General features: G+C 45.2%; 1 protein-coding gene across 1 annotated transcript in view; it reads right to left on the bottom strand.

Moving 5' to 3' along the window:
* Positions 1 to 21,266, bottom strand: part of Adamts9 (ADAM metallopeptidase with thrombospondin type 1 motif, 9) — a 147,408-nt gene extending 126,142 nt beyond the window's left edge. Inside the window, exons 1-3 of the mRNA XM_013010368.1 lie at positions 21,131 to 21,266; positions 20,017 to 20,426; positions 14,374 to 14,536 (exon numbers count right to left, since the gene is read on the bottom strand). Of these exons, the coding sequence (XP_012865822.1) occupies positions 14,374 to 14,536; positions 20,017 to 20,426; positions 21,131 to 21,245 (688 nt within the window). The 5' untranslated portion in view covers positions 21,246 to 21,266. The remainder of the gene's footprint in view (positions 1 to 14,373; positions 14,537 to 20,016; positions 20,427 to 21,130) is intronic.
* Positions 21,267 to 21,273: the final 7 nt, after the last annotated feature.

Raw genomic sequence — 21,273 nt, 5'->3', positions numbered from 1 at the left:
GCTAGCAATCAAGAGACTTCAATCCACCATACCACCTTACAGACTCTTCACTGAGTTATTTCTAGAAGCCTCACTTCCCAACCTCTTCAATGAGGGTATAAGTACTTGCTTCGATTGTACAGTGATTTTGACAACTAAATAAGGAAGTGTATACAGAATAACTTATAAATCATTTTTTTTAATTCTCTTTGTGAACACCTTTTTTTTTATCAGATACTTCTAGCCTAGGTAGGTTGACAACCAAACAATAATAAAACTTGGGTTCACTCCTTTAACATGTAGCATTATAAAATTAAGATGTTATCATCATTAAAAAGCACTTTACAGCCAAAACACTTGCTAATTTCTGGTTTTTAAAAAATGCCTGGGGGGCTGGGAAGGTGGCTCAGTGGTAGAGTGCTTGCCTTGCAAGCCTGAGGCCCTGGGTTCGATTCCTCAGCACCACATAAGCAAAAAGAAAAAAGCCAGAAGTGGCGCTGTGGCTCAAGTGGTAGAGTGCTAGCCTTGAGCTGAAGAGCTGAGGGACAGCGCCCAGGCCCAGAGTTCAGGCCCCACGACCAGACCCCCCCCAAAAAAAGCCTGGGTACTGGTGGCTCATGTCTGTAGTCCTAATTACTCAGGAGGCTGTGATCTGAGGATCACAGTTCAAAGCCAGCCCGGGCAAGAAAGTGTCCAATTAACCACCAGAAAAACTGGAAATGGTGCTGTGGCTCAAAGCAGCAGAGCACTAGCCTTCAGCAAAAAGAGCTCAGTGACAGCACCCAGGCCCCAAGCTCAAGTGTTATGACTGACAAAAATAAAAAGAAAGAAAGAAAGAAAAAAAAATGGTTCTAAGCAAGCTCCTTTTACCATAAAATACATGTGCTCACTGCATGACTAAAAGACTGGAATTATTTTGAAAGGCGCAATCAGGCTGTTATTCAGTGCTTACTCACTGAAGTGTTTCTACCACAGGGGCTGAGCCCTGGAGATTCAGATGTGAACATTAATTGCTAGAAAGTTAATTATTGTTCTCTGCTTTCACAAGGTTTATCAAAATTTAACCAAATTTCCTTAAGGTACTTAGGTAGCTCATGCATTGGTGGTTTAACTGGGCCAGTGAATAACAGAGCAAGGAGCAAAGAGAAGATTTCAGAACAAAGCCCGTGGGTTGCTTCACCAGAGGGGAGATTGGCTGTCAGGAATCATGAATGCTTTCTCACTTGCAAACTAGAGCTATACGCACCTTGATTTCTATTCTTGTCAGAATATGATACTAGCTGCCTTTCTTGGGGACAATCTCTTGCCTCAATTTCTTAATCAATAACATGAGGATAATTAACTGAAAATCTCAGAGGGATGAAAAGTAAAAGAGATGAATACATCAATCCCATTAGCATAAGGCACAGGACTTATAAATTATTAGTGGTTATTGTCTTACTAATAACATACAGGATAAAAATATCCGCTCTATTTAGCATACTAGCATTAAGATTTATTAAAGAAAATTATTTTACTTAAAAAAGAATCTTACAAATGACACAGAAGCAGAAATGGAAAATAAAAAGGGAAGAAGGAAGGAAGGTCTAAAGGTATGAACAACCAATCCTTGCTTAGGAGAAAATTCTACTCCTGACTCTAAGCACATGTGCTCTGAGTGAGAAGACAGGGTGAGATCATGAGACCTAACTGCAAGAAACACTCCCAATTCTCAGATAGCTTTGGCAGCTGATGACATGGACAGCAAAAGACAGAAGTAGACAGCAGTCCCATCTCCCTGCCATCTTGGTTCTACTCAGAGCCTAGATCCGCACTAATGGGTGTTACTGAAAAGATGTAATAAACCCACTTGTGCACAAGAGAAAAAGTCTGTTGGGATCAAAGAAATAAATAAGCACAATGTAGAAAGGAAGGGAGGAAGGGAGGAAGGGAGGAAGGAGTGGGAAGGCTACAGAGAGAGAGAAAGAAAGAAAGAAAGAAAGAAAGAAAGAAAGGAACAAAGGAAGGAAGAAAGAAAGGAAGGAAGGAAGGAAAGAAGGAAGGAAGGAAGAAAGAAAGAAAGAAGAGAGAAAGAAAGAAAGAAAGAAGAGAGAAAGAAAGAAAGACAGCAAGCAAGCAAGCAGAGATCCATAGCAAAACCCATGCATGCGTCAATAAAGAATCATGTGCTTCTAGAACCCAGGCTGAGCAAGAACTAACGGCATTGGTGGTATGGTTGTGTTGTTCAATGTGTACACATGCCAACAAGATTTAATATTTTAAGAGTTTTCCATTTTCTAGCTTTAGAAATCACAGTTCCCAAACCAAATTGTTCCAACAAACTGTGAGCTGTGTTTTATAAAACTAAAACAAAAACAAAAACAAAAAACTGCATGTGCCCAGTCTCAACACAACATGCAGAGAGCTGACAGGGACCAGACCCTGGGCGGTGGCAGGAGAGACATAGGCCAGGGAACTGCTTTGTGAGTCATGTTTCCGTGAGAGTGATTTGTGGTACGTCACTCCCATAGGTGTTTCCAAACACCCATCCCTAGCTCACTAAATACCAGGTACAGCACTCCTACCTGGGATTTGCCCCATGAACATCAGCATTTTAAAGTCTCTGAGAACTCTTGCAAGAAAGAAACAAGTTCATATTTATTCGCTCGCACAATTTACAAACATATGGAATCTATACCTGCTTCAGAAGCAGGATGGAGCACTGAAACCCAGAAAAGAGGACTGTGCCCATGTGCATTTATCTAAGGCACAGAAAGACATATCTTGGGTGGATGGGTGGGAATAAGCAACTATGAGAAGCAAGAATAACTCTTACAAACAGAGTCCATGACCATAGACACTGCCCTACCTACCTCCTATAGATGAACCTGATTATTCATCACAGCAGCCCTATATGGTAGCAGTTCTAATCTCCACTTCATACCTTGCAACAACTTGAGGAGACATTTAATGAATATCTATTTGAAGTGGTATAAAACACTGAGCATTGTCCAGCCTATATTTTGCTAGGGCACAGTTTGAATAACACTCTGTCCATCTCTAAGCAGAAAAGGAGAGACTGGTCTTTCTCCCCATTGATGGAGACCAATTGCCCCTGGCCATTTTGGATTGTGGAGTCCATTCCCAATGGCCACTAAGGTCTTCTTATTATCTGGCCTTTTCCCTCTATAGTCATTCTCTTAACCTCAATCCTCCCCCAACCCTGGTGTCTGTGATCCATACTTATATAATAGTCTGGTTTTCTTTGCTGCAATGAATTACCTGAGGCTAAGTAACTTTATAAAGAAAAGGGATCATTTTGCTCACCATCTGAGAGGCAGAATGTCCAAGACTGGGTAGCCCCATTGGTTCGGCCTTTGATGAAGGCCTAACTGCAGATAGCATCATGGCAGGTGAGGATGTGGGAGAAAGCCATTGTATCAACAAACAGGAAGCCAGAGAGCAAGCCAGGGCTCAGGCTCCAGTTTTACCTAACTCATCTTTTCCAGAAGTGGAAATCCCTTATGAGCACTACTCCCACAATGCCCTAAGGACCTCCCATTAGGCCCTGCCTCTAAAATCCCATTTCCTCAAATTGCCAAGCTGACAACGCCTCCAATACATGAATCCTTGGTGGACAATCCACTTCTAAACCATAGCCCTCTCCTTGAGATTCACAATGGCCAAAGAGAGGCTTAAATAAGACTTTGCCCTTTTTGAAACTCAAGACTAACTTTTCCCTCATTGTTCACTTTTTACTTGGGTAGTACTGTGATTTGAACTTTGTGCTTTGTGCTTATGAGGCAGGTGTTATACCACTGGATCTACACATAAACTCTCTCTCTCTCTCTCTTTCTCTTTTCTTTCTTTTTGTGCCAGTCCTGGGGCTTGAACTCAAGATTTGGTGCTCAAGGTTAGTGTGCTTTACCACTTTGGGCAATAGTGCCATTTCTGGCTCTTTGGTACTTAATTGGAGATAAAGAGTCTCACAGACTTTCCAGCCCGGGTTGGCTTTGAACTGCAATCCTCAGATCTAAACTTCCTGAGTAGCTAGGATTACAGGTGCCAGCCACCAACACTTGGCTCCTTTACTTTATTTGTAAGATAGATTCTCAAGCTTTATGCTATAGACTGCAATCCTGCAACCTATGCCTCTGGTTTTGCTTATGCTGCCACACATAGCTTGTTTATGCTTCCTAAATATCTGGATAAGAGGCATAGGCCACAGTGCCTTGCTTATTGGTTGAATTGGGGCCTTGCTTACTTTTTGCCTTGGCTGGTCTTGAACTGCCTCCTGGGTAACTGGGATTATAGGCATGAGGCTCCATGCCTGGCTCATACTTATATTCTTAAATATGCAACTGACCATCTATATCCCCAGTACTTTGGTTGGACAGCACAAGTTCTATTTCTGGTCATCTACAGGAAATATAAACAACACCATGTCTATTCTAATGCTGTTCTTGACAATGGCTTTGAATAATAAGTCTAAAAAGCCTTCTCTGCTTCATTTTTCTGCACCTGTTTCCTGGAGAAACGCTACCTTATCTCCATGGAGTCTGTGAGAGCATGTCACCTACAATGCATCAGGTATAGAAAGCTGCATATGGGGAAACTGACTGCAAATAAAAAAAAATGTTTTAAAACACAAGCCAATCTGAGAGATAACATTTGCAAACTACATATCTGACCCAGGACTCATACTCGGAATATATGTAGAACTCTCAGACTTCTATAAGAAAACAAGCATTTTCTTAAATGGGAAAAATACCTAGCCCGACATGTGCCCCCAAAATACACAAGTAGTAAATGCCACATGAAAGATGTTCTGTGTTGATAACCATGAGGAATATGCAAGTTAAAATGATTCTACTACATACCTATTAGAAGACCTAAAATTTAAAAAAAAAATAAATCAATAAAATACCAATAATACCATGTGCTGAAGAGGCATAAAACTTTCCCACCCTATGAATGGCACTACAAATGGCTCAGCCACTTTGAAAAATAGATTGGTTGTTACTTATACCGAGCAATCTCTATTCTAGGCAAGTACCCACATGAAGGGACAACTTTCATTCACACAAAAAGTTGCAAAAGTTTTTTTTTAAATGTGAAGAACTATACATGACAAGGATAAATGTTATAGGGTCACAATACAGAAATGGGAAGACAACACTAATTAAAAAAAGATTTTGTGAAAACATGGCAGCAGAAAAACTCCAAGGCCAGTAACATCAACCTGAATATTTTCCATATGCCAACTGCGTTTTCAAAACCTTTCTCTAATTCAAGGCAGGCCCGGGTGGCTCATGTTCATAATCCTAGCTACTCAGGAAGCTGAGACCTGAGGACTGTAATTCGAAGCCATTTGGGCAGGAAAGTCCATTAGACTTCTATCTCCGATTAGCTACCAAAAAGCAAAAATGGCTCTGTGTGTGTGTGTGTGTGTGTGTATGTTTGTATATCTGTGTGTTTGGGGGGGGGTGTCAAATGATATGGCCCTAGTCTTGAGTAAAAGAGTTCAGTGATAGTGCCCAGTTGAGTTCGAGTCTCCGGAGTAGTGTACGTGTACACACACACACACACACACACACACACACACACACACACACACACACACCCCTAATTCTTATTCTAATTCTAATGTCATATGAGAAGAAGAGAATAGAAGAGGAAGGATCCACACTGTTCCTTACTTGACTTGGCTATTTTCTGGGACCCACCATCTCATATGCACATATATCAGGTCTCATATTTCTACACAGTCCTCTTTGTGAAGTTAAGGACATTTTTTTTATTTATTAAGGATTTATACTTTCATGAACGTTATATAGATGTCTGATCCAGACACAGGAATATGGAAAAATTTATCCATCAATGACTCATTTATAAATAACAATGACAACCTTTTGTAACAATCTGACCCTCCACAAGAACCCAAATGTGTTGGACACAAGGTGGTAAATTTAAAATCTGTACTGCATGACAAAATAGCAGTTTAGTGAATGAGTGGGCTTGTTCCTTTGTATAAAGAAAGCCAAGAAAATTTCCAATATCTTACTTGGGAAACACAGCCAATTCAAATGAAAGGTTTGCAGGATCCTCAGATTAAGCTGCCTCTGTCAGCCAGGAAACCCTCTGCACTCTGAGGGCCCTCCCTTTGAAGGAAGGATGTACACTTCCTCCATTTCAGGAGGAGCCTGGGAAGAGGAACAAATTTGCAGGCATCTGCATCAGCCTTTGCCCTCAGCATAGGACAGGATTCTGAATTAGACTGCCAGGAAGTCCCACGATTTGATGGGCAGGAGATGGAAAGCCCCGTGATTGGCTGAGAGGTGGTAAACAGGCAGCCCCTTGGCTGTCTGAAACCATAGTCATACTCAGCAGAAGAGGGAGGTGAGTCCTTCAGACATCAGTGAGCCCTAACCTCAGGTACAAACCTAACTCTCCACTCCTAAATGCAAGTTGGCTTTTATGAGCTTCAATCAGAGAGAGTGACAACTTTAAATGGTAGAAAAGGAGTCTGTTCATGTAAATTGAGAATATTTCTATTGGTAGGAAATAACCAGCAAGGGTTATTCAGATACTATAGAAAAAGGGTGGAAATCCAGCTCAACTACCCGGCCTCTTTTGTTTAAGCAAGCTACTCTGCTAAGTGGTTCCAAGACCTCTAGGTTCGGGGCCTAGCTCTATCTTCAAATCACTGAACTACAGCCTGACCAGATGATCGTAAAGATGAAGGAAAGACTAAAAGCAATGAACAGGAAGACAGGACCATGTGGAACAAAACTAGACCACAAAGAACATGATATTCTTAACAACAACAGTAAAAAGTGATCCCAAGGGCAGTGTACAGACTTTTTGATTTAATCAGACTGTCCAAAGGAACTGAGACACCCTTTGGGTGATAGGGAGAAATCATTGTTAATTTGGATCACCTTGATAATATTTTGGCTAGATAGGCAGATGTCCTTATTTTTGAAGATGTATATTGGAATATTCAGAGATGAAATGTTGTGACATTTTTGGGGTTTGCTTTAAACTATTTCAGCGAAAAGGAAAATTACAAAAAGCAAATGTGGGAAAATATTGGGTATTTGTTATGTATGGATGGTTCATTTAAAATGGTTAATTATACTAGTGCCTCTAACATATGCTGAAGATATTCATAATAAAATTTTTGAAAGAAAAAAGATGGCCAGGAGCCAGTGGTTCACACCTGTAATGCTAGCTATTCGAGAGGCTAAAATCTGAGGACCATGGTTCGAAGCCAGTCCAGGCAGACACATGACACTCTTATATCCCATTAACTACAAAAAAAAAAGCTGGAAGTAGAGCTGTAGTTCAAGTGGTAGAGTGCTAGCCTTGAGCAAAAGAAGCTCAGAGACAGTATCAAGGCCCTGAGTTCAACACCCAGGATGAGCAGGAAAGAAAAAAAAAGACAAGAGGAGAGAAAAAAAGAAAAGAAGAAAGAAAGAGAGAGAAAGAAAGAAAGAGAAACGAAGGAAGGGAAAGAGGAAGGGAAAGAAGAAATGAAGGAAGGAAAGAAGGAAGAGAAAGAGAGAGAAAAGGAAAGAGGGAGGGGGAGGGAGGGAAAGAGAAAGAAAGCGGAAAGGAAGGAAGGAGGAAAGCAAAGAAGGAAAGAAAAGGGGCTGGGAAGGTGGCTCAGTGGTAGAGCGCTTGCCTTGCATGCATGAGGCCCTGGGTTCGATTCCTCAGCACCACATATAAGCAAAAAGAAAAAAGCCGGAAGTGGCACTGTGGCTCAAGTGGTAGAGCGCTAGCCTTGAAGTGAAGAGCTGAGGGACAGCGCCCAGGCCCCGAGTTCAGGCCCACAACCGGATCCAAAAAAATAAAAGAAGGAAAGAAAGGAAGAAAGGAAAGGAGAGGAGAGGACAGGAGAGAAGGGGACGGGACAGGACAGGAAAGGAAAGGAAAAGAAAGGAAAGGGAAGGAAAGGAAAGTAATATGGAGCTGGGCTTGGTGGCACAGGCCTGTAATCCTAGCACGTGGGAGGCTGAGGCACAAAGATTGTGAATTCAAGGTTACCTTCAGCTACACAGTGAGATTCTGTCTCTCACACACACAAAAATGATGGAAAATAAAAATAATGAGATGAAAGGAATATTAGGTGTTTCCTGCTTTTTTCCTCTCCTGCAGTCATTTTCATGGGAGTTGCAGGGGGACCCTGGGGTGTCGCCAGTGTCCCCAGCACAGCTTAGACCTGGCACATTCTGGAGGCTGAGAGGCTGGTGCAAGGGTCTGAGCTGTGCAAAAGGAAAAACTCCAACTAAATCCCTGATTCGTCGGCCACCTCCCACTTTCTACCCCCTCTGGAACCCACCAGCGGTTCCACAGTTAGAGATCTAAAGTCGGGAGGGGGGGGTTCAGACCTCAGTCTTTCCCTCGTTTTGCTCCCAATCCTTAGGGAAGCCAATGTAATGAGCTAATCTATACTAAATTGTTAAGAGATCCCTGATGCTAATGGGTAATAAATAGATATTCCAACAGAGGCCTGAAGGGAGAGACAAGGCCACTATGAGTCATTAGTCTTGGTGGGGATTTTGAGCACCAGGCAGTCCTCCTCAAACCAAGTCCATTTTGAGGAAGGCAATTTTGTAAAAAAAATTTGCCAGCAAAATGAATTCCTATGAACACAGAGAAAACCACAGGGAAGAGGCTAGAAAAATCCTACCTAGCTCCTGTCAGAGAGGTTGCAAAGTGTGGTTAGGAGCTTTATGACCAGAAGCAAGGCAACTCTGTGGACTTTGCTGTGTCTCAGTTTTTCTTGCAAAGCAGAGTTTGATAGGAACTAAAACATATCATACAGGTAAAGCACTTCCAGTAGTGCCTGTGACAGAGTACATGCCCAATAAATGTTAGTCACTGACAGACTCATTTAGGAACTGGAAATTGAAGGGAAGATGCTATTAAAATTTAAGAGTTTTTTAAGTCTGGAACTGGTAGCTCACACCTATACTCTAGTAACTCAGGAGGCTGAGATCTGGGAATGATGGTTTGAAGACAGCTTGGGTAGGTGAGTCTATGAGACTCTGATCTCCATTTAAACAGCAAAAGGCAGGAAGTGGAGGTATAGTTTAAGTGATAGAGTGGTAGCCCTGAGTGGAAAAGCCAATAGAGTGTCAGGCCCCTAGTTCAAGCTCTAGTAATGGCACATGCACGCATGCACATACACACACACAGAATAAAACAAGAACACAAAACATGAGGCTTCCTATGTTTTTGACAACCATATATAACCACTGTACCTATTTTGTGCTATTTTGAACTATTTCCTTTATATAAGCATGCCACATATACCTTATCACTTTAAAAAAATGAGATCATATCATACATGCTAGCTCATCACCTGTTTGTTCAATTAATAAGTATCCGTTTGTCCGTGAACACTGATCAATGCCATCATTTTCAATGGCTGCATAGGATTCTATCTTGTCTACAACAGAATTTAATGAGCTGTTTAGTGTTGTTTTTCTAACACTGGGGTTTGAACTCAGGGCCTTGCACTTGCTAGGCAGGTGCTCCACCACTTGAGTCACACCTTCAGTCATGCATTTTGCTAATAATTTTGGAGATGCAGTCTGGTCAAGTTTTTTTTTTGTTGTTGTTGTTATTCCCACATGCTGGCTTTGAACCTCAATTGTCTGGATTTCAGCCTCCTAAGAAGCTAGAATTATAGGTGTGAGCCACTAATACAACATCTAGCTTGTTCACATTTTTTTGTTATAATAACAAGTTATTATTATTAGTGGACAATTATCCAATTACTTCCTTAGGCATGGTGATGGGGCAAGGAGCATGTAATTCTTACATGTCATGTCATAAGAAACCAAGGCAGCTGGTCTTTCTGTCAGGGAGGAGAAGGGGGAAATGTTAGCCACAGCAAAGCCTGGCTTTTCCCTACTTACCTCTTACTGGTCTACAAGGAAGCCTGGGGTGGCTCACTGATAAGAACAACTAAATTCTCCCTGTGAGAGTCTGGGCCAAACAGAGACAGAACTTAGGGTTTCATCTGGAAAGATTCAGTTTGAAGGAGAAGCAGGCAGGGACTCTCATAAGCTCCTTGGTGATGAGCTGGGTGAACTTCACAGCAGACTAGCAATGGGACACTGCAGTCAACATGGGCATGGAAGAAGATGCCCACCTATCCTGAACTCCAAGGGATTCACCAATGGAACCAAATTGATGGAAAAGACAAATGAATGCAAATATGCTCTGATGTATACTCAATTAAATATACAGATACAAGGATGCCTACAAAACAGAGATGAGCTGGAAAAGGCACTTATAGGCCAAAAAAAAAAGAAGAAAAAAAAACCTTCAAGAAACTCAAGGTTAGCAAGCTGAACTGGGTACAGCTGCAGTAAGAGGGCAGAAACACCATTCTCAGCCCCGCCACTAGCTGGCAGGTAATTGTGGGCATCCCACAAACCCTTTATGATCTGCTTACTAGAGAGCTGTAAGCTATGTGGCATTTTGCAATCTTTTTCTTTCTTTACAGTGGTGTTTTGTTTGCTACTTTAATAACCTCTTGTTGTTTTTCATCTGCCATTAAGTAAATGCCTGCTGCCTATTTACATTCAAATATATATTTCATTGTTTCATATTTAGACATCAGGCCATGGTATTGTTACCTTATACTCAGTTTTTCTTTTCTTTTCTTTTTTTGCCTTATTGGGGATTGAACTCAGGGCCTCTCACTTGCTAGGAAAGTGATCTTCCACTTAAGCCACACCCCCGGTCCTTTTTGCTTTAGGTAGTTTTTTTGGAGAGTCTCACACTTTGGTCCAGGTTGGGGTTGGACTGTGACTTTCCTACCTCTGCTTGCAGAGTAGCTGCGATTTCAGATATGTGTCACCACACTTAATCTATTTTCACCTTTTATTCCAAAATAAGGTCACATAGTAGCTAGAATAAGAGCAGCTCTTAGGCTCAGAGAAGTTGCTCAATAGGACTTGCTCAGTAGGCAAATGAATAAATGAATGTGAGAAAAAAAATACACGGTATATTATAGACTCGTTGGTAAACCCACGAACTTTCCATTATACCTACATTACATTACAGCTTCCTATGTAATTGGAAGCTGTTTCTGAAATTTAGATCTACATCAAGAATCAGATGAGCAATAGTTATATTCCATCTGTGTGCAGCAGTGCAACAGCCAGATGGTCCTGTCTTTGTCAATGCCCATAATCCAGCAACGAAAGAGTTACACCTAGCTAAGTAGAGGGCTTTATGGGTCAGCCCCCTAAGGCCTGGACCAGGGAAAGTTCTGACAGGTGGTATTGAATATATTGTGCATACAGAATATTAATTCTGGAAATAAAGCAACTTATTTCATATCCTGCCACTTCCATTTTCATATAAACTGGAGTAGCTGGCCTAAACCTATCAAGGTCACCTTCAGGTCAAGTCCAGAGAGCTGAGGCCACCCTCCCCACTCACACGATGGATAGAGATGTGTGCCTTAAAGCTGACTTAACTAAAACAAATCCCACTGAACATCTGAATCACTTGGAACACTTAGAAAACTACTGATGCTGGCTTCTTTCTAGTTGCCTGATGGATGGGTCTGTTTGTTTCTAAAGACTCTGCGTCTGTATGAGGCTCCCAGGGTGCTATTACCAATAATGGCGGTCCTTGTTTCGAAGTGAAGATGGCTGAGGCTAAAGGGACAAATATTGGGAGACAGAGCCTTCTCCTCTTTGGCAAGAGGCCCTTCTCCCATCCTCAGTCTAGGTTCCCTGGGTGTGCTCGAGACCCTCCACAGGAGTAAAGGAAGGGCACATGAACCATGTTGGTGACTGGCAAGTTGAAACCGGAAAGAAAACTGAAAAATTTTGAGCACTCTTGTCCAAACCAATTATGACTGAGACCCAAGTGAGAGGTTTGGTTGATGAGGAAAAAAAAGAAAAATCAAGCAACTTCCAAAGACTGTCTTCCATCTTGACATCCTTTAAAATGACCTTTACCCTGTGTCTTAAACAGGATTTGATGATGCTAGGCCCTCCAGGCCAGAAAAGCTACAGTCTATTTGGTAAGAAGCTGGAATATTTTCTGGAATGGTATAGTTACGTCTTTTTTTTTTTCCTCACTCCCCTCACAGTCAAAATAGGCTGTATGGAAAGGCAAAGAAATGCAGGGCTTTACTTCAGACAAACTGAGAGATCCTGACCAGGTCGGGTCAGCTCTATGCCTTGGTTTCCTAATCAGATACTATGCAGAGTATCTCCTGAATGTGTGAAGTTAAAAGTGAAATGCGAGCAATGTACAACATTGCTGCAAATAGCCTAAGGAAAGGACACATGGCCATCTCTTACACACTGGTTTGTATCTTCTGCCACTACGGGGCAAAGACTATCACAATGTCACTCCTCACTGTAATAACTGGTGAGAATATTATCTCAGTGCCTGTTGAATATTATTTAGTAGGATGGGAGAATTGTGTATTTCTTTTTATCTCATGCTACACACACATGTAATCATCATGTTTAAAATATGTATTTGCCAATACAGATATGGAAAGTCAAAAAGTGATGGTCAATGGTCTTACTAGTCAAAAACAAACGATTCATGAAACACTGCCCGGTGCTAGTAGCGCAAACCTGTAATCCTAACCACTCAGGAGGCTGAGATCTGAGGACTGTGGTTCGAAGTCCGCTGGGGCAGGAATATCCATGAGACTCTTATCTCCAATTAACCACCAAAAAGGCTGGAAGTAGAGTTGTGGCACAAGTGGTATAGGACCAGCCTTAAACAAAAATGCTCAGGGACACAACCTAGGACTGGCACCAAAACAACAACAACAACAACAACAATAACAAAACAAAACCAAACCGAAAACATGACATATGTTTTGATCATTATAGACCTCTCTGGGAACTATTACTTGTGAGAGTACCTACCACATCCCAAGCCTTTAGCTTGTTAGTGAGACTAAGGAGATCTCCAGTCATGTTCCATCCATCTCTATTGCTAAGAGCACTGGATACATTACAACAAAGGCAAAAGACCTAAGAGGACTACACGCTTCCACTAGGCTACTCCCAGGTTCTGAGCACCTAACGAACGATTCATATTAGAAGTTAACATGGGAAAGAGGACACCAGCCAGCAACCACTGGGGAAGGATTTGAAGACACCATATTGGCCTTGGAAGTTCAGTCTTGAATGCTGATACCAGAAAGATTCTAAAAAGATGTTTACTTTGTTGAAAAAAAATTCAAAAATTAGGAATAGTGAGAAGTGTATGGTTCAAAAAAAAAATAACATGAGCTTCAAAGAGCATCATAACACATGTCTTGAGACCAAACTGAACAGTGACAATGGTGATGAACTATCATCAGGTAGAAAGGACCCAAGTTTGGGAGATATTGAGCCCTGCTCTAGACCTGCAGAACGAGAAACCCAGAAAAGGCATAATGAAGTTTTCTAGGGTGCCCTCAAGACTGCACCCTTGAAAATGGACAAACATGCTGGGACAAACTTTCAACCACCTCCCCAGATAGAAGGATTTGATTGAGGAGCTGGGAAGGTGGCTCAGTGGTAGAGCGCTTGCCTTGCATGTATGAGACCCTGGGTTCGATTCCCTAGCACCACAAAAGCAAAAAGCCGGAAGTGGCGCTGTGGCTTAAGTGGTAGAGCGCTAGCCTTGAGCTGAAGAGCTGAGGGACAGCGCCCAGGCCCAGAGTTCAAGCCCCACGGCCGGACCCAAAAAATAAAAATAAAAGGATTTGATTGAGGCTTAATGGGGAACCCACATATCCATTTCTAAAATACTAGCCAAACTGAAGTTGGTAGGAAACATTCTGATAAACATAGAAAGAACTATTAGTGAGTTCCATTTATGAGATTTCTGTGTGTGTGTGTAATTTTAGATGTTTAAAACAAACAAATTGAAGACGCCAAGAAAACACCACATTAAGAAATTACTCAAGCGTAAGCCAGGTGTGGTGGTGCACACCCGTAATATGAACATTAGGGAGGCCAAGGTGGCAACTGCAAGTTCAAGACCAACCTGGGCTACATATGGAGACCCTGTCATTCTTCAGCAAATAAATAATAAACAAAGAAGGAAATAAATAAAGAAGAAGAAAAAGAAACTACTGAAGCTTAGTTCTAAAAATTATCAACAACTACAAAAGAGTCAGGGATGCCCATAGAGAGAGTTTGAATATTAACTCTGTAAAGGCTAAGCTTTGTCCACGTCACTAACCTCTCTGAAGTTTCCCCATCTGTACAGAAGGTTTTACCTATGCTCACTGGAGGACTGGATAAACAACAATGCATACTGTGGTGCTTGGCAAACTGTGGAGAGCTCCACAGCTGTAGTATGGCAAGGAACCCATCTCAGTGCTAGATGCCTCTCTCCTTAAAAACAAGAAGCAAATACCTGAGGTGTCACACATCCGCCGTCCAGTGCCATGCGCCCTCCGGGGGTTGCTGTGCCTATAAATAATGTGGGGTTTGTTTTGTTCCTCTTCCTCCTCTTGTTCATCCATAGACAACAGTGGTTCAATAAAATAATCCCCATCATAGGACCGGAATGTGCCCAGCTGCAAATGAAGAGAGGAGATGTTGATTTCACATCACTCGGCCAATGGCAGGAAACAAACAAACAAACGAAAAACCACAAAAAAAGCAAAGCAAAAAAACCAAAAACATAGTTGAAAGATTTCAAGTAGAGAGAGGGTGTTTAGTGCAAAGCCCCTTTTCCCAGGAGGGCTGCTTAAAGTGAGGACTGGACCTCACACGTCGAGTAGTGGTATATCTTCACACTCTGCCACAGCGGCTCCTCGTGTGTGTGATAGGACTCTGGCTTCTTGTGCCAGCTGACAGTTTCCTTGCTGTCCAAATCTAGGTTTTCCAGGGTACCAAACTTCCAATCACACTATTTGCACAGACTGTTAAACGAGAATGTTCCTGAGTGCTAAGGCTGCCAGGACGTTTGGGGACAAATGTGTGCTATACTGGAAAAAGCTGGCAGAGTCTGAAGGCTTCACAGATTCACATCCAGGAGCCTTACATTGGCCATAATGTACTACCTGGACCCCTGGTATACAGACCTGTCAGGACCCTTCCCAGAGCAACAGAGGATCGATGCTCCTGGCTTTGGAGTCAAACTATCCTCGCTTCCTGTCCTAGCAGGTTCAAGGCCAACCACACCAACTCACCCACCTTGGGCAAGTTTCCTGACTATTCTGAGATTTAGCTTTTTTTCTTTTGTGTGTTGGGTCCTGCGGCTTGAACTCAGGGCCTAGTTACTGTCCCTGAGCTTTTTTTTTTTTCTCTCTCAAGGCTAAGGTCCTATCATTTGAGCCACTGTTCCACTTCTAGCTTTTTGATAATTACTTGGAGATCAGAGCCTTACGGACTTTTCTGTACCAGCTGGCTTTGGACCACGATCCTAAGATCTCAACTCCTACGTAGCTAGATTCCAGGCATGAGCCACAGGTGCTCAGGTTTAGTATTTTTGCTTGTCATTTAGACAGTCTCTATAAGGGTAGTTGTATTGTACATATGATGAGATAAGGGAAAGTGTCTGGCCCTTGCTTAGGATTCAGAACCAAGGAATGGTTTTTGGTGCTGTGCTTGTGTTAATCTCTAGCCCTGGGGAAACAACTTGCTTTTCACCAGTTTTTCTGAATATTCCTTCTCCCCTCCCCACATACCTACACATTTTGCAAATGATTGGGAAGCCTCAAGGATGAACAAACATTGGAAGAACATGGAACACTGACTGCCTCGTGCCACCTCCGGAGGATGAACAGAGAGAAATCAAGTTCTTCTCACCCCATCCCCAGTCTTCTTCCCACTCAGAGAGATAATCAGAAGCCTCTATGTACTCTTCCCTGAACGCAGGAGAAATTATAGCACCTAAGTGTCAGCCAGAGCTGGTTTGAAATTCAAGTCATTGTGTTTCACCCCAAATCTGATCAACTACATCAAAATCTCTGGGGCAAAGATATGGAAAATGGTATGCTGCTTTGCAACTCTCCGGAGCCGGGCTGGTGGCTCACGCCTGTAATCCTAGCTACTCAGGAGGCTGAGATCTGAGGATCGAGGTTCAAAGCCAACCTGGGCAGGAAAGTCTGTGAAACTCTTATCTCCAATAAAGTGGCACTGTAGCTCAAGTGGTAGAGTGCTAGCCTTGAGCTGAATTGCTGAGGGGCAGCACTCAGGCCCAGAGTTCAAGCCCCATGACCAAAAAAAAAAAAAAAAAGAAAGAAAGAAAGAAAAAAAAAAGAAACTCCCCGGGTATGTGTATCATGATATATAAAATTTGAGAAGGATTAGGCTCAAGCTGCTTTCCAAAACCAGACAGCACCAAAATGGCCTGTGAAGTGGTTTGGGGTATTTTGTTTATACATTCGATTTAGAATGCCAACGAGAAGACAGTTCTAGAGTGGCCTAAGACCACTAAGACCACCACTAAGACCACAGGGTGCCTGACCACTAGAAAAGAAATTGGTTAACACCTTCATTCACACTCATTCTGACCTAGGCTCCTCTTTCCATTGTCAATACAGAACTGTGGCATTCTGGGAGTCCAGTTAGCCTACCAGAAACACCAACCAGAGGAAGAGCCTGGGAGTTCAGCAGCTGAATATCTGCCTCCAGGGATTGGGAAAGGAGAAACCAAGGCGCAGGAAGGAGACTTGGCAAACCTTCCCTCTGAGGTGGTACAGAAGCAGGGAATGGTGCTAATGCCAATCTAGAATGCAATATTCTGAAACTGGTCTTTTAGGAGCACAGAGTTGGTGTGACTATGGTTAAGAATACAGATGGAAATGCCTGGGGTGGAATCTCAGCTCTTCTATTTCCCAGCAGGGAGGTCTAGGGTAAGATTCCAGCTCTGAAAACCATCAGTAAGAATGGATTATACAGAGGACTGAGTTGTGTGATGATTTGGATGACATAAAGCATTTCTAAAGTTCTTATTACAGCACTTACAGTAAAAGTCCAACACACAGGTTTCATGTCTGTAATCTTAGCTCTTCAGGAGGCTGAGATCTGAGGATTATGAGTTCAAAGCCAACCCATGCTGGACTCTTATCTATAATTAACCACTAAAAAAAAAAAACCAAAGCAAAACAGAAGCAGAGGTGTGGCCCAAGTGGTAGAGCACTTGCCTTGAGTGGAAACAGTGGACAGTGCTTAGGCAGGCCCCAAGTTCAAGCCCCAGTACCAGCACAACTAATAAAATAAAAATTTAAATGACGGTGCCAATATTACCTGCTGGTAATTCATGAACAAGTGGTTAAAGTAAGAACACAATGAAAAAAGATCCAATAAGGGAGGCACATGGATTGATGGACTCTGCTACCAAGTAAAAAGGATAAGAAGGTGAGTACGGAACTGTAGCCCACTAGAGAAGGTGGCAAGCACCCTCAGAGTGGCATTGTGTGCACTAAGGCAAAGGGCAGGGGTGGCAGTCGTTGGGAGAACTGTGGACAGGTGTCCTTGGAGAGAGGAGATGAAAACTGGCACTTTACAGGAAGGAGTGTGTTTCACGCATGGAAAGGTATGCGAAGTAATTTGAATGAAGGAGCACGTGGCAGACTGCTTGAATCACAGGACATTAGGACTTTGAGTGACCAGTGACTATAATGGAAAGGGTATTAAATACCAGATGAAGGAATTTGTATATGTTCATTTAGGAGATGTAAAGGATGCGGTAAAGTATGCGAACAGGGAGGTGATGTGATCTTGGTAGGCACCAGCCTAGTAAGAGCAGGAGAGAAGATGGCTGAGATAGACATGTTCAGCAGAGATGAGCAATGTATCTGAGGGAGAATTCAGCAAAACTGGTAATTGACTTGGGAGGGGATTTGTTGTCAGCATGGCCCATTCTACTGGAGCCAAAGAGCAAAGTGTTAGAACATCATGGTGTAGCAGCTGCTACAGAAACTATAAAGACAAGTTCTTGGGAAGAAAGAAAATTTCCAAAAGGAAGATAAACGGTTTGAAAGGGGTTGGTTGGGGGGGGGGGAGGGTTTGGAACTGGATTAATGGCTGGATATACAAAGTGCCAGCCAGGATGCCTATCTTTAAGATATATGCAGTTCCTTCTCCCCAAAAGAAGCAGGTTGCAAATTAAATGCCATCTAAATGGGATTATCCCAGAGCAGCTGGTGCCTTGGGAAGCCTGGGCTCTCACTTCCTAACAAGACCACGTGTGTGCGTTGCCACCTAAACTACCAATGAAAAGGAAGGTTCTGAGCAGCAAAACATTTTTTTTTTATGCAACTACCAGGATTCAGCCCTGGGAGGCGGGGAGAGAGGAGGAGTAAAGACTGTTTACAAACTTGACGTACACAAGCAGTCTTTCTCTGGGGTTCTGGAATCGGGGGTGGGGATTACTACCTTGAAATCTGGCAGTGCTGTGGGAAGCACTGGGCATGGAGGGACTCCCAACTTGTGCCCACCTAGGCGGTAACCGGAGAGTCCAGGCAGGCTCTAACTCGGGGCCCCATGACTCACCGCAGCACCCCCACCCCTGCGCCAAGCTGCGGTCTCCGCCTACCCCCCCCCCCCACACCACCTCTGCCACCGACTCTGGGAGCTGCTGATTCCAAGGAGCTCAGCCGGGAGATAAAGGGCCTCAGCCCCTTTGCCCCCCTCCCACACCCCAGCTTGCCCAGATCTTCCAGCTCCCACTCTTTTGGCTGGCTTCGCCCTACAAAGGACCTTTCCTTTGGGAAGAAGACCCCAAGCGCAGCAGGCAGCAGAGCACCCCTGGGTGAGTACCCAAGCCCTGGCTTAGAAAAGGAAATGATGAGGGTAGTGCGAAGGGGTTGGCTGGGGGAGGAGGAGGGGGGAGTGGGGCGGGGGTAGGGGGTAAACGCAGGTTTTCATGCCATTTTGCGCGTCCGTGCCGGCGCAGACGGCAAGCCAAGCCAGCCGCGGGAAAGTTTCTGCGTCACAGCGCGTGGTAGAAACGCACGTCGCCCGGAAAAGTCAAGGACCACCCTGGTTGGGGCCAGAACCTTCCAACAGTCCCCTCAAAGGTCCTCGGAAGAGGGGAAGGACGCCCACCGAGATCGGTGGAGGGCAAATGGAGAGGGGGCGCAGTCAGAAAGCAGAAGGTCCAAGTTGGACTCCCCCCACCCACCCCTTCTTCCACAAGTGCGCATTTAGCAAGGCTGGGAGGTGCCCGCCCCGCCCATCCTCCTTATTGAAAGGACTGGGGCTGATACCCCCCCTCCTCCATCTCCTTTGAACCTGCCGGGGTTCCTGAACACCGGAATCGCCTGGAGGGGGGTGGAGGGGGGAGTGGCCTCTCCAGGCGGTCTCACAAGGTTCCCGCATCTCGGGCCACCCCGCCAGCAGGGTGCAGAGTCGGACTGCGCGGCACCGCCCCCCCCTCCAAAAACATAGCCGACGCTACGGCAGGCTCCGCCCTCTCTCCCCGCCCCCCGAGTCCTGGGCCCACCCTTCCGCTCCTGGGATGGGACCTGCTCCCTGTCAATCCCAAATCGTCCTCAAGATTCTTCAGCACGCGATTAGAAAAGAGAGGAGGGGGGTGGGGGAGGCTCCGAAAGAACGCCGGCGACTCTAGATTACATTCCGCCATCCACAAACCACACCGAAGGACCTCCCGGCCCCGCGCCGGGGGAGCCGGGGGATTGTCAACTCCGGTCCCCGCCTCGGGGACGCACCAATGAGGCGTCGGGTCCGCCCCGCGCTCAGCTGCTCCGCGGCCAGGCGGGGCAAGCGCTGCAGCCAGAAAAAACCACGACTCCGGCAACTTTTCTCCGAGTTTGGAAGCTGACTTCCAGGCTGCGGGACAGCTCCACCTCCCACCTCTGCCCCCGAAGCTCCGGCGATCGACGTGTGCGCTCCTGGCACACCTAGAGCTGTAGTCTCCCCCCGCGCCCCCCAATCCCCTTCTCCAACTCGGGGAGCTAGGCGAGTTTCTGATATCTGAACGCTCAGAGACTCCCTCCGTGCGGTTGGTTCACTGTGCAGACCCGGGAGCGCCGAGGAGAGGCGGATGGGGGTGAGGGGGTCGGGCGCGCGCGCACCCACTTACCATTCCCGAGCAGAGGCTAATGACGGCCGTGTGCTCAGACTTAGTGTTGACATGGCCTTTGTAGAAACAGTGCTTGAGTTCCGCTTCTTCTTGGGAATAAAACTTGGTCTGGTTCACCGCGGGCTCCCCGAGGAGGGTGACGGTGAACAGCGGAGCGATAAATCCGGCATGGGCGGTGAGATTAAATAGAAACTGCTGGCCGAAGGCGGAGAGGCGGTAATGCGCCCGGGAGGAGGAGGTAGAAGAGGAAGAGGAGGAGGAGGAGGCGAAGGCAGGCCAGGGGTCAGAGGCAGAGTTAATGCTCCGTCGCCTTCTTTTGAAGTGCACGTTCGTGGGAAAGGGCTCGCCGAGGGCGTTCACTCGGATGGGGGACGCGATTTCGTACTCGCTCAGGGTCTCTAACAACTTGGCTGCAGGGGGGGGGGGGAAGCAGAGGTAGGAAAGCTATGAACTCATTTTCCCGAAAGTTTTAATTTAAAAAGAAAGGGGGCGAGGGGGGGAGCTTTGTTCAGACTTAATTTCCAGCCTAGTCGACCGAATCCTTGCACTCCTCATCAGTGGACTAATATTTACAAAGTGCCTACTAGGGAATCCTAAGAGTCAAGGAGCTCCCCGGGAGGCTGGCGGGGGAAGGGGCGAGGGGAGAGACGGGGGACACAGTGCACAGATTACACAAGATAATGTCCGATCCTGATACATACCCGGACGAATACATAAGTTAAACGCACGCTACCTAGTGAGCCCGATTACTAAGTCACTTTCCTCTGGGACGTGAGGGATGGGGAAAGCTGAGAGACCCGATTCAAAGTGGGGTCGCGGGGCTAGCCATTCCCCATGTCGGGGTCCCCCCCTCCCCCTACACACACACACACACACACACACACACACACCAACTGGCTAGCGTAATGACCCCCCGAGAAGGGACAGGCTCCGAAGCGGGAGGTGAAGTCTTTCTAGGAAAAGGAGAGGCCTCTCTCTCCCTGGGCTGCCGGGGTGCCCCCGCCCAGGAGTTCAGTTTGGGGGAGGCGACGGATGCCCGGGTGGATGGGAGGCTTGTTTTGTTGTTTTTCTTTTCGGGGGTTAGGGAAAGCTCTCCAACCTTCCGCTGATTTACCTTGCCTCGGATGCAGCCTGTCCTTGCGCACGGCCGCCGCGGCGTCTGGGCTCCCCATCTCGGCCAGGTCCCGCACCAGGAGCGTGAGCAGTGTGGCCCAGGATACAAACTGCATGGTGCTCCGCACCCCTCCCCCCGCGGCG

Source organism: Dipodomys ordii, unplaced genomic scaffold (genome assembly GCF_000151885.1).
Source record: "Dipodomys ordii isolate 6190 unplaced genomic scaffold, Dord_2.0 Scaffold12, whole genome shotgun sequence".
In the NCBI taxonomy this organism is placed as follows: Eukaryota; Metazoa; Chordata; class Mammalia; order Rodentia; family Heteromyidae; genus Dipodomys; species Dipodomys ordii.
Note: the sequence above shows the minus strand (reverse complement) of the source record. Positions and strands in the feature narration are given on the sequence as shown.